This window comes from Suillus paluster (assembly GCF_016628075.1).
Source record: "Suillus paluster strain FC165 chromosome Unknown EDB91scaffold_32, whole genome shotgun sequence".
NCBI lineage: Eukaryota > Fungi > Basidiomycota > Agaricomycetes > Boletales > Suillaceae > Suillus > Suillus paluster.
Genome location: NW_024537592.1, coordinates 306,705 through 319,457, shown reverse-complemented (window position 1 = coordinate 319,457; position 12,753 = coordinate 306,705). Strand labels below are relative to the sequence as shown.

Here is a 12,753-nt window from a genome sequence, read left to right as displayed (position 1 = left end):
TTCTGTCGACGCTCATTCCATCTCGATAGGCTTAGCGCGTTATATACCTCAACACACGCCTTTCACTCACGGACGCATGTTTACCATCATCGGTCCAGCATTACAACTTGGGATTCGCATCACCAATTGCATATTTTTTTCTCACCTGTAAAGGTTGTTCCGCCCTCGGCTGTTTGTACCAGGTGTGTGCATCTAAACTACTTGTGGGATGAGGCTATGCTTCGCGTCTGAATTGCGCCCGGGTAAGCACTTCCAAGTTCCAACTCTCAGGGTAGCGCTTCCTCGAACCACTTGGAAGCTTCTTGAATGGAAGAGTTTCAATCGTGTGCAGATAGATTTCTGTTAGTCGTCAACAACACTAAGTAGTTACAGGCCTTGGGGGAGGGGTGTCCGGAACATATTGCCGTATTATGTCATAGATGTGTGACCTGGCATGCCTTTTGTGCATTGACGTTTCCGAGAGCTTGGTGGAGGCCACGATGTCGCTCGCAAACGCCGTCAAGCACGCTCCAAACGCATGCTTTAGAACAATCAGTGACCACAGTTTCAGTCTCATGATCGATATGTCTGTGCTCGCTTCACAGATACCTCGATATATTCACCTCTCCGTGTCCCACTCGTGCTTGTGATTCAGACTGATACTTTAGCTTGTTCAGACCTCGGCCTCGTGGACTTGGTCGTTTTAACCAGAGGCTCAAAGCTTTAGAGACCCCGCACTTTGGATCGCACCAGCGACAATACCCCACCATCGACATGGCCCTTGATCCCCCTTGCATGGACCTATCAGCAACTCCGCGACGCTATCTTCGAAGGGAATGGAAACGAAATAAACCTGTGAGTTACATTCATATCGAGGAGGATCATGATCACTCATCGTGGATCTGTGCTCTCCAGCACTTGCCTGCATCCGATTCGCTACCTTCATTACACCTCTGCCCGAACAGGCCGCTCTTTGTCTGTGCACAGTGCGGCTTCTCTAATACGCTCATCCCTATGTGTCTCTGGTGTACATGGAGTTCTACGGGGGCGAAGAAAGAGTTCGAGGAGAGGTTGCCGAGACCGCGAAGAATAACTGCACCGTCCAAGGCGACTTCTCAATTGAGAGGTAGAAGCGAGCGAGCGAGAGTCAAGCGTATGCCGAAGAGAGTCTCGGCGGATTCAACAAACTCGAGCGCTGGTCCTGTGACTCCTGAAGGTGACCTCATGTTCTCCATGGAAAGTCTTCAGGTACCCGGAATTACGTCAGTGTCAGACTCGTGTACCAGCGAGCTGGCGTGTTCACCCAAACCTGAGGACGCGCGGAGGGCCGTGGGCGTTATTCCAAATGACGATGTCGCCACAGCAACACCAATTTTGGTAAATATTATATTTTACATGCCGTTTGATACCTCCATGGAATCAGGGTTGTGTTGCTGACCCTTTGTGTTTCATTTATTTTGTGCAGTCATTATTACCCTCGACGGCCCCCGCCAGCGCGAAGCAGGAGCTTTCCGATGGACAATACAAGCACCAAGCTGTGAAGAAACAGTCGATACGACACCGTCGTAAACTACCCGCTCTTTTCCTTACAACATCGTCGTCGTCCACGCACGCACGCGCCACTCACCATCCTCACGACTTGTCCCGCAAATCACTCATGATGCTAGAAATGACTTCCTCACACTCGAATACGAGTTCCATTTTGATCGATGCACCTCGCGCCGCTGGCGGCGACGTATACCCCAATGGTGCCTCACACGCTCACGCCCTTTCATTACTATCTGTTGCGTCATCATCCTCACAAGGTTGCCCGAAACTGCGGAGAAAGAAGCGGATGCCATTGCTCCAGCGCATGTCGTCGCTCTCGTTTAGCTCGAGATCACGACAGTCTTCCCCCGCCTTTGATGATCGTGCGGAATCACCTGTGCCACATGCAATGCAGGTAGCACCATCACCCTCTCCTGCGCCTTCGACTCCTATCAGCGCTGAACCTCCTGTCCGAATCGGTCATCCTAGCCGACCATATTATACCGTCATTCGGAAAAACATGTCTCGCCCTAGTACACCTGGGCTTCCCAGCTCCCTCCCCCGCACGCCCTCCCCCATGCCATCTGACTATGATTACGCGCCACGCGCCACAAGATCTCTTGACTGCGGGGAGGGTATGCCAGTGCAGTTTGGCCGAGAATCACGGCCTATGTCGATGGTTCTCCCTGGACAAGCGGTACCTGTGAGCGTGTACTCTGGGTTCTCGTTAAGCGGCGAGACGGAGATGCGGATGAACTTGGCGAGATGGCGAAAAGAAGATGCCCCGGATGAGCCAGGGGACTACCTGTTCAAGGAGACAGGATGCCGCGGAAAAGGGATGAAGGGTAGGGTGAAGAAGCTTGGGAAGAGTTTGCGAGATCTTATGCTGGGCAGATCGTGATTAGTATGTACGAATAGCTTACATGTAAGAACAGATCATGTCACGATATACCCATGTCTACATATCCGTTACCCAGCTTGTGTCACTTGCGCCCTGCTCGGAGAAGCACAGCAGCTACTTACCCCGTAAGGACACGTGGTTGTTTTTTTGACTCATGTGATCTGGGGAGTGACGCGTTGAGTTGTGAATAGAACTGAAACATCTATGATCTCGATCATATATCAATGAAAGCCATTGTTTTGTTATCTGCAAGCTTCGTTTCAGATATAAGTACGAGAGAGCGCTTCTCTGGTGTTTATCGGGTTTCCGTAAGGCTTCCAACTCCGTCTTACCGGCAATTGCAAGGTACTTGCAACTTTGTAATGACACGAAGCTTGCACAGCCCTGCCAGCTGCCGTTAGTTCTCAAATACCGACCGCTCTCTCAGCCAACTTTGTTTCCTGTCTTTTCTGTGCCATAGCTTTGCAATTTCTCAGCATTGGCTTGCTGCGATTGATATCCTTTCCTCATCATGACGGAACGGAAGATCGATCAGATTGACGAACACCCTGATCTATCAGGGCAGGAATCCAAGACCCGTCTTTTACATCTACCACCGCTGCAAATCAAAACGAACAGCGTAACGGGCATGAAGCGTGTGTTGGGTGTATGTAATGGTCAACTTGATGAAGACCCTTTGATTCACTTGCTTTCAGGAGCGTGCCAACGCCATTCTTGCATCAAAGGACGCCATTTCTCCAGATATATCAGCTAACGTACAGTACGTGTTCTTCACATTGCACACAAACTGTATCTGAACAGTCCATTCCTGTAACGCTTAGCACACCTAATTCTAGCGACGCATGTGGCAGGCTCAATCCCAACATGAAGCCTAGCCGCTCCACCAAGGCTACTTCTATCTGTGGATCCCCTACAGACTCTTTACGTCGCGAACGGCGCTACTCTCTAGCGGAACAGGCCTTGGAGCATGCACTTAAGAGTTGCACAAGCGAACGGTCGCCTCGAGAACTTCAGATTCTTGCTTTGGAAAAAGCGACGGCTGCGCTGGGTGCGCGTGCGAATGAATCAAGGGACCGTGCTGCCAAGTTAAGGATCTGTCTCGCAGATAGAGCGGTCGATCCACAGAGCTACGCTGCCCTGCAATCGGATCGCTGGATGGAGGAACGAAGGCAGTCTGCAGTAGACCGAGAGGTTCGCCAATTGAGTCAGCATCTGGCTTCACTCAAGTTGAAAAGGGATGCGCCCGAGCAAGGAAGGGTCAACGAGAATCTTCCAGCTACACCCCTCGACAACGAGGCAAGGCGCCGGGCTAATCTTGCTAGATTTTTTGAACGATCACACACGAGGAAATCATTACACATCCACCATAAGTGCAGGCCTCTTTTCGTTGACTGCAGCTTCTCACGCCGAATCACCATGAGCGACGTTTCACCCCTTCGTCTCCGCCCGTCGACCAGTGTCACTCGGAGGTTAACAACACAGCATACCCGTCCAAAATCGATTGGTGAGCCAGCTGTTCCTCCAAGACGCTCCAACAAACCACGGGTCGCAAGCGGGCCAACTAGACCATCCTCGCTAGTTAGAAATACATGTCATTCCAATGCGGAATATTCTTCCACATCTTTGTCGCAGTCATCGACCCCTTCATCTCGCTTGCTGCCATTTAATGAGACTGATGACGTGACTTCTACTCGGCCTTCTACTCCTCCATTATCCATTGCATCGACATCGTCAAATGGGGCATCACATGTGTCACGTGTGTCATCAGAGACATCACTACAAGCGCCTTCGGGGGGCGTAGCGACAATCTACGCAAGTTCTTCGCCACGCTCGCATACGGAGATCCTTGCGGAACTAGACAAGGACTCGGTCCGCGTGCCAGAGTATGCTGTGAACCTACTAGAGGGGTTCGATCTCATTCATCATGACATTGCTCTTCCAAAGAGAGAGATCTCGTTGAAGCCGAAGGAAGAGGAGTCAGCAGCAGAAGTTCCCCGTCCATCGGAAGAATCGGACACGGGACCTTATACCTCATTCGCTCTCCCTCCGTTCCAACCAGAACCCTCGTGGTCCCACACATCACTCAACACGCCTTCTACACCGCGGTCGCACGTGCCAACGCTGCACCCTCTTTCTTCTGGCTCATCAACGCCCTCAGGCTTGAGTATGGCGACGGGCTCGCGGCCCCCTACGTTGCCCTTGCGGCCACACTCCCTCCTGTTCCTCATGCGGAAACGCAAGGACTCCCAGTACAGCTTAGCGTCATCGTCGACGAACCTAGATGGGGACGGTGCGCGTGGATCGAAGCGGCGTTTTACGTTATTCACGAGGAAGTAGACGGACATGATTCACGTTTGGATTTCAATGATCTGCATGTATTTTACGGTATTGACGCATCGTCGTAGTTTAAGTGTAGAGCCTTTCACGTATTTGGTGCTTGTGAAGGAGGGTGGCTACGGATGAACCCGTAGCACAGTGGTAGCGCGTGAGATTCCAGAGCTTTGGCTTGTATCCTCAAGGTCATCCGTTCAATCCGGGTCGGGTTCACATTTTTACGTCACTGAACGACATTCTCGCGCGCCTCTTGTTTTCATCAACCTCCTGCATCGTGGAGTGGCTCGTAGTAAGTACATACTTACATATGTGTACGATGAGAAGCGGCTACGTACTTCAAAGCATGATGTCAATGGTCATAACCGAAGGTTCAGCTGTTTCCTTTTTTTCGTTTCACATGCTCCTTTCTCTGTTCGACTGCCTCGCTGTCTGTATCCCGTCGTCTGTTCGGTAACCGTCGAGGCTGCCGCCCAACGTCTTCCCTTTTCATGATATCTGCTAGTCTTGCTCGATACCGGAACGACCCACCAATGAGTGAGCTGTGAAAGAACGGCCGAAGAAATCTCGTGAACTAAGTTTAGCCTACCATATTCTACCATCGGGTTTGCATCACCATAAGCATGCCTGTGTTCTAACCATATTCTTTCACTCGCCATTATAGACGACCTGTCTCGGAAGCTGCCTTTGGTATGTTTTCGTTCGAGACGCCGTTCAGCTAATTATAGGTTGCTACATATCTGGTTCCGAACCGTGCAGAGTTTGCCGCATCTAAATCTGCTGTTTGCAAATGCAGGTTGAACGTGGTTACTTATCGCCGGTGTGTCTGGGAAATCCCGGACGGGTACCTAAGTATCATATTCAACTCACCATACATTTTCCCGCCAGCTCACGCCTGTGACCGCCTCGCAGTCCTTGCGTCTCGGACGTGTTCTCTCACCCCCTTAAGACACCTGTCAATGAATTCTGTATCGGAATCTTGAGGGTGGTCAAGTTATATGTCTGGTCCGTCAGTTATTTTTGTGGACATGTGATCCGTGTTCTATCTGCCTTCTAATGCTGATGGTCCTATTCTGCGAAGGATTAATTGACACTGACAAGTATCTGTAACATTCCATCGTGCCGGTCAAATGCCAGTACTCTAAATGCACATCATAGGCGAGACGTATTAGGTATTCGTTATTCTTGAAGCTGACGTGTGGAATTAATGAACGCTCAAAAGGACGGCTTGCATCAGCTGTATGTCTCATATGGCGTACCTTGCATACCCGTCAGTCAAGGTTGCACCGCGGACGAGTCGTGGAGCCCACCTGAAAAGCGGACTGGCATCGCCCATGTCCTCGAATGCGTGTCCTCTGTCGTCAGTAATATTTTTCGCCAGACACTGTGCTTCTTTTTTCTCGTTCAACCGATTATAGTTCCACATGGCGAAGAGGCTCGTTATGATTCTGTTACAAGGATATGTTATAGTGTTGCGGTTCGGAAGACTGACGAGACATACGCAAGAGAAAGGAATCCCATGACGGTGCCATGCCCAATGTGGAAACGTGGAGGATCAATATAAATGAAGGAGGAGCAAATACTAAGACGGCTTGAGTGGAAAAAAAAATATGTATTTGTGATAAGATGACGTACCCTCCAAGGTTACCAACACCGATGACCATCGCTAGCACGACTCCACGCTTTAAGTCGCCTCCTGCATTGGAGCCTGCCCAAGCGAGAGCAATTGCGACGGTTGGATAGTTACCCATAGCGGCCAGACAAGCTCCAGCATACGACGGGCCTGCTCGATAGTTGGTATATAGCAAGATATATCCCACAAGAGCCACGAGCGTGCAACCAATGATATACGGGCCACGAAGTTTGTGTTTGTCAGAATAGATGCCAACTATGATTGTTGCAATACAACCAGCAACGAATGGTGGAACTGAGAGCAGCTGAGCATTGGCAGCAGAGTAGCCAAGCTCATTGATGATAGTTGGTGTAAAGAGGGCAATAGCATAACCAGGGACGAGCAATCTAATGAAGAAGTCAGCTCATGCATGCGAGATGACAGGAGGCAGTGGGTACCCCATATAAATGATAATTTGGACGTAGGTCTTGTAATCCTTCATGGCTTGCAAGATGAATTGAGTGCGGAAGCGGGTGGAAAGGTTGTTCGCATCCTGTTTGAGCATATTCACGATGTATAGTCTCTCTGGCTCTGTCAAAAATTTGGCTGTTTCGGGATACTAAGCAGTCCAAATCAACAACTGAACGGCGCGGCATAACCGTGAACTCACATCATGCATGAAGAAAAACGAGACACATGCGACGAGAACGGTGGCTGATCGAAGTCTATGATGAGCATCTGAATTGCCTTAGATCTACTAGCACGACTTGCCCATGCCCTCTAAGCAGAACTAGCGGTGATCGTAAATTAGTAAAATCTCAGTTTGAAAAAGTGCAAACATACAATCCATTGCCAACCATGCAATCCTCCGATCCTGATTGGCAAATCAGTGATGATTGACAAGGGAAGTAGATTACTTACCCCTCCATCCGTTCAATACCATACCTGTATGAATGAAACATGAAGGTCAACAGGGTTTGAAAGACAAGCAACTTACGCAAGGAGTCCGCCGAAGGCACCTATAATCAGAGATAATTTTAAACAGAGCCGAACTCCGGCGCTTGTCAAAATGTTGCATACCTGCCATCGATGCCGCAGAGAAGAATATGGCAATGCGTTTGGACCGTTCAGATCGTGGATACCAGAGACATATGTAGTAATTCACTCCAGGAAACAACCCTGCTTCTGTCAAGCCAAGAAACACTCGAGCTCTGCCGTTGCATTATTATGTGTCTATCTCCACCATGCAGATACGCTTTACGCACACAATGAGAGATTGGAACGAATTGACGAGACACATGAGGGTCATCACAAGACCCCATGCGACCATGAGAGTTGGTACTGGATCAATGTTATCTGATGAGGGATAACAAGGTAGAGGTGGGCGTACTCCAGCGCGACGGCCTGAACAGCTTGAGCGCGATGTTCCTATACAAACATTGAGGGCAGACTCATTACTCGTGATGTTAAAGTTAAACATACGAGGGGACCTCAGCAAAGCTGTACGGGATCTAGAGAAACTCAGCACTTGATGGTATGAGCGTGATACACAACGCACAAAAAAGACGGCTGCAGCGATGTTGTACCTAAGGCCGATCAAGTTCAGATTTGTAGACATGCCAGCGACCTTCGCGTTGCCTGGTGGCGGTCTCAGCCAGTAATCGACAGAAAATATGGGCACATGCTCCAACTCACCAATATTGACTCGGTCTCTGAAGGCAGCGTAAAACGTGAAGCAAGCATCAGACAAGACATGCATTCAGCAGACTCACAAGAACGCCAACAGGTAAAATAACGTCACATAAGGTAATAGGTGCCAATCAATCTTGCGCAGAATGCGCGCTCGTTCTTCCGAACCAAGCTCCTCGATGATCTGCTTTTTGGGGATCATCTCGATGTTATCTTGTAACGAGCCCATGATGTACTGGGTGATGGAACAGATTGAAAGGAGAGACTGGTTGAATGAGTGCCTTGTTGTTCAAATAACTGAGGAATCCGGAAATGACCTGAGCGATTGATACGTGCGATCACCGTGGGGACGAGCCAAGCCCACCAGTCATTGACAGGCGGTCTTTGGATCGATACCCCGGTGGGGTGGATAAATATAAAATATGGATGCGGCATGCCAGGTGCGGCAATACCTAGTAGTAAGTATACGGCATACATATATCAGGTTTAAGTCGGCATCATAACATGGCTTACTTATCTCAAGCGTTCCTTACACAGACGGAGTCCAGATCCTGCTGCCATGCTTGTTTAAAGGTTTAAGGTTCCACTAGTCTCCCGTAGGTAGACCTCAGCGATAGAAGGAACTTGAAGACAAGGTTCCACCATCAGCGCTGACGGCACGCACAATATGCTACTACCCACCGGCAACAATTTGCAGCCTTTGAAAGAGAACCCTAGAAAACTCTAGGTGAGCCTGGTCACTGGTGAGGTCTAGGGTACTCTGGTCAAGTTTAGAATTGGCATCAGAGTGTTTTTGCCAAATATGATATGAAGACCCAGCTTGCGCGTACATAAGCAAAATTTCCTTTCTTGTCTGTTTAAATTCTTGGCAAGAACACTTCTATTTTGATGTCGAAACACCTGGTGTAAGCCAAGTGTATTTACATAAGCTGAACCGACGAAACGGCATTAGTAGCACTGCACCCGCCGGAAGCTACTACTAAGTAGTCGCGTCCACCTCCGCACTATAACATTCCATGTGAGTCGTCCAAGCTTTTACCGCGCAAGACCGATTTTAGATGCAGCGATGAACAGACACGGAGCTCCACGGATCGTCACGGGCATCTGCTTATATTAGTAGTAGTGGCAAATACTACCGGTCGGCATCAGTGCGAGATGTTGCAAGTTCATCACGGAAGGACCAAAGACGTGTTGAAAGGGACATGCTTGGCAAAGCAGGAATTGTCTGAGCCGGCGTTGCGGTTAGAAATGGTGGTTATTATTTTCCAAGAATCTGTGCATGGCGCAAGTAGCGAAGGTGCGCGCACTGAGATTATCACATCTCTCAAGTCTCGCGTCGATGGCGCAGCCTGGCCGTGACCACGCCAACAATATTGTGGACACGAGTGTGTATCTCGCCTGCCATTTCTGCAGCAACTATTGCCGCATATATATCACGCTCGCGTCTTCTCCCGCTTGATATCTACGTCATGGAGTGGAGGGGAAACATGACAAACCCAGTGTCTGTTGCATGATGGCACAGTTTGGCATTCATCCACACCTCCGACGCGTACCTGTCTTACCTCCTTCCAAGCCTCCGCAACTCTGGGCCGTTCCAGTTGCTTGAGTAGGTCATCGTACGTGGATGTCGCGGTTATGGGGTCACATACCTGGTTTCGTCTACCGTGGCCGCGCCTCTCCCGCTCCAGATAATTTCCCCATACCTGTCATGTATACTAAATCATCGAGTTTCACAATACCTTGTCTCAGGGGTCCATGATGACGCCATCTGGATCTGTGCAAGCGCTCCTGGTGTCAGCACTGAACCTCACTGTGCTCTCTCTACATGGTGATCCAGCTCATTTTTTTCAGAGAGAGACTCGAAGGGTCCATCCCGCATCTAGATACTCTAAGCCTTGATACCTTCATCCTCCGACCCAGCTCATGGATCGTTCACTTCTTACCTTTGATGCTAAAAGCACTCAGAGCCCCCACCCTTCGTCACTACGAGCTTGTCTTCCCGCATTCCTGCTCACATGGCCAGCGGACAGCAGACAAACTGATAGAGCATGGTTTACGAAATTCTCTCGTGGAGACCTGTTCGCCTGCAGAACGCTTGAGACCCAGACACCATCACATTGTTTATCAAGGCGTTTCCGGGCGCTTCGCGCGTGACGCTCGGCGGCCGTGTTGTTTCATTCTTTCCTATGCCTTCAGGAGAGCGTCTATGGGTGCCATACGGTGCCAGAACGCGAAAGAACAATTCATACTGTAACGATCAAGGGATCTACTAGTGTTGAACTAGATGGTGTTAATATAGCTCGCAATCAGCTGCTTACAAGCGACATAGTTGCGAATAACTGGCACTGAGCGTATACGTTTTTTCGGATTGCAAAATTACTATACGGAATCATTTTAGTCGTAGTCCTACATGAGCGCTCGTGAAGCTCAACTTGGTTAAGTGGCATCGTATCAGGCAATCATCTGTGACTATACATCGTGGCTTTCCAGCAGCTGCTATCAACCCAACACCATTCGTTCCAACATCTACTACTTAAATTTCTGACAAACTAGCGGCAAGTCACTTCAATTGTCATTTACAACTGTAACGCAGACGCCCCCGCGTGGCGCACAGCCTTACTGCTCGAGACTTGGCTAAAGGTGTCTTCTAGATCATCATGGTTCCTGAAGAATTGGTTTCGACCCTTCGACAAGAAGTCTGTGAATTAGAAAATAGAAGGGAGGAGTTATGGACCCGCCTTCAAGAAACGACCTCATCGCTCGCCGAAGTTCAGTCGCTCCTGACGATGAAAACGGCACAAGCACATACAGTTCCTCATGCGCCCATATCTTGCCTTCCAGACGAGATCCTGTTGGCTATATTTGAAGAAACAGTGCGAAGTCAGGAGCAAGGACATGTTAGACGGGCGGAGATAGCCATATCATGCACTTCACATCACTGGAGACAGGTTGCGGTCAACGCCCAAAGGCTGTGGGACAGCCTTTCCATCAGATCAGAGATTCCAGTTACTGTTTTGAAGATCTACCTTTCTCGCTCTACGAACGTTCCCCTTACAATTGAATTCCGCGAACGAGAAACATCCTGGCACGGTGCCGATAAACGCAGCATGGCACATCTTGGCTGTGCTCTTGATGTTGTATTGCCTTCGGTCGCTCGTTGGCGCCGTATAATTGTTCTGCACAGGTCTTACCCCTACTTCACGCATCTCTTTCGGGAACTTCGACGTGTGGCCCCTTTGAAGATGCTCCAGAGCATTTCTATGAGGTCACCAGGTGTATGTGGACCGTGTCCGTTGTTACTTGGCAACTCGGCTCCAGCCCTGGAGTTACTTGAAGTAGAAAACATGCCCCTTCCGCCCCCCGTCACGCAGACTTTTGATGCTGCCCGTTTCAGCGTTGCGGGGCTGACCACGTTGCGGCTGCGGCTGCGTGGGATGGGAGTTGGAATTTCCCATGCAGCAACCGACCCCTCTACTTTCAGAGCATTGATAGGTTCAGCCCCGATGTTAAGCACCCTCGAAATCTATGGACAACCCATAAACTTTGGCCAGGAGAGAGTCAATGAAGAAGACATTATTCCCCTAGATATTCCTCGTCTCCACACTCTCGTCCTTCATCCAGGCACGCAGTGTCCTTGCGATTTGCGTCACTTCATCTCGGTGATCAAAGCACCAGCACTCTGTCACTTTGAGCTAGTCTATCCTGACAATACTCCGCCTGGACAAGATGTATCGGATCTACTATTCGACCCTTTTCCACTAGCTAGATTTCCTTGTGTGGAAACTGTGCGTCTTCACAATGCGGTTCGCGCGGATACTAGTCCAGCATTTACGAGTGCGTTTCCGGTTTTGTCTCGCATCAAACTCGGCGGTTCGGACGCTGGCTACCTGTTCGAAGACTTAGCTTCCAATAGCATACGCAGTTCGTGGGCATCCTCGCACATCCAGCACCTCACTGTCATTTCTCCACTCCCCAATACGTTGCTACAGATGCACAAGTGGCTTCTCAGTATGACTAGCCAGGCCCATCGGTTGCCGACAATAACCCTGGAAGGACCCATCCGTGCTATTGACTGCCCTGAATTTATTACACAATTCTCGAAACTTGCGAGTTGTACGGACGTGGGGCTATGCGGCGTTGACCTCTCTAGTTGGGGTAGATCACTTGCGCACGCGTCTATCGAGTAATTACCTAAGGTATGCATGTGCCTCGGTCGTCGAGTGATACTGATCATGTACACGTCTATCTGCAGCCTGTTCCCATGCCGTAGTCTTACGTCGCGGGTAATACTAATGTACAAGCGGCTTGATATTCAAGTGATGTAACCCCCTTCTAGCTCAGGTCTGCAAGGTCTGAGCATTGAATATATCTTTTGACCATCTCTCCTATGTTCAGATCTTGATTGTTGCTTCATGAGCTCCTTTGCATGCTAATTTTAACGCTGTAAATAACCATGAGCATCGTGAGATTTCATACTTCACATACTAAGAGAAACTGAAAACTCCTATTTTTTCACAGAAGGTTTCTGCTGAACTACCTAACGGGGGACTGCGAATGCGAGTCTGGTTTAGTCCTATCATCTGTCCAATCGAACAATCTAGACCGGGCCTGAGCTTCACAGCAAGAATGATCGTGAAGGCCACGACTTAGGCTCGTGCAATGTGGAATTCCAGTGACACGCGGAGCAACACTCGCGTAACTTCTGCTTTGCCGA

The 12,753-nt window shown here is 49.6% G+C and overlaps 4 protein-coding genes and 1 non-coding gene across 5 annotated transcripts; 4 read left to right on the top strand and 1 right to left on the bottom strand.

Moving 5' to 3' along the window:
- Nucleotides 1–1,648: 1,648 nt before the first annotated feature.
- EDB91DRAFT_1054665 (uncharacterized protein) lies at nt 1,649–2,407 on the top strand (the record flags this gene model as incomplete). The annotated part of the gene is made up of 1 exon (XM_041313844.1): nt 1,649–2,407. The coding sequence occupies one exon, from the start codon at nt 1,649–1,651 to the stop codon at nt 2,405–2,407; it is 759 nt and encodes a 252-aa protein (XP_041176398.1).
- A 511-nt stretch (nt 2,408–2,918) lies between these two features.
- On the top strand, nt 2,919–4,744 carry EDB91DRAFT_1249338 (uncharacterized protein; the record flags this gene model as incomplete). Its single annotated transcript, XM_041323060.1, has 3 exons — nt 2,919–3,053; nt 3,103–3,167; nt 3,229–4,744. 3 exons carry the CDS (start codon nt 2,919–2,921, stop codon nt 4,742–4,744), a joined length of 1,716 nt encoding a protein of 571 aa, XP_041176397.1.
- Nucleotides 4,745–4,868: 124 nt separating this feature from the next.
- On the top strand, nt 4,869–4,954 carry EDB91DRAFT_t73. The gene has a single exon. It is a non-coding gene; the product is annotated as a tRNA-Trp (tRNA).
- Nucleotides 4,955–5,597: 643 nt separating this feature from the next.
- EDB91DRAFT_460010 (major facilitator superfamily domain-containing protein) lies at nt 5,598–8,407 on the bottom strand. The gene is made up of 16 exons (XM_041327339.1): nt 8,123–8,407; nt 8,046–8,062; nt 7,909–7,988; nt 7,833–7,861; nt 7,741–7,778; nt 7,616–7,691; nt 7,431–7,561; nt 7,348–7,369; nt 7,272–7,295; nt 7,194–7,224; nt 7,122–7,140; nt 7,021–7,064; nt 6,809–6,969; nt 6,374–6,757; nt 6,240–6,320; nt 5,598–6,186 (listed from the first exon to the last, which is right to left on the bottom strand). Exons 1-16 carry the CDS (start codon nt 8,266–8,268, stop codon nt 5,985–5,987), a joined length of 1,485 nt encoding a protein of 494 aa, XP_041176396.1. The 5' UTR covers nt 8,269–8,407; the 3' UTR covers nt 5,598–5,984.
- Nucleotides 8,408–10,425: 2,018 nt separating this feature from the next.
- On the top strand, nt 10,426–12,604 carry EDB91DRAFT_459780 (uncharacterized protein). The gene is made up of 4 exons (XM_041327338.1): nt 10,426–12,235; nt 12,292–12,355; nt 12,435–12,501; nt 12,558–12,604. Exon 1 carries the CDS (start codon nt 10,697–10,699, stop codon nt 12,224–12,226), a length of 1,530 nt encoding a protein of 509 aa, XP_041176395.1. The 5' UTR covers nt 10,426–10,696; the 3' UTR covers nt 12,227–12,235; nt 12,292–12,355; nt 12,435–12,501; nt 12,558–12,604.
- The last annotated feature ends 149 nt before the right edge of the window (nt 12,605–12,753 follow it).

Bases quoted from the DNA above. Each gene is read 5' to 3' on its own strand.
- EDB91DRAFT_459780 (XM_041327338.1), top strand. From the start codon at position 10,697: ATGGTTCCTGAAGAATTGGTTTCGACCCTTCGACAAGAAGTCTGTGAA.
- EDB91DRAFT_460010 (XM_041327339.1), bottom strand. From the start codon at position 8,268: ATGGGCTCGTTACAAGATAACATCGAGATGATCCCCAAAAAGCAGATC. The intron at 7,562-7,615 runs GTGCGTAAAGCG...ATGCAACGGCAG, and splicing joins TCGTTCCAATCTCTCATTGT to AGCTCGAGTGTTTCTTGGCT. The intron at 6,970-7,020 runs GTGAGTTCACGG...TGGACTGCTTAG, and splicing joins CGTTTTTCTTCATGCATGAT to TATCCCGAAACAGCCAAATT.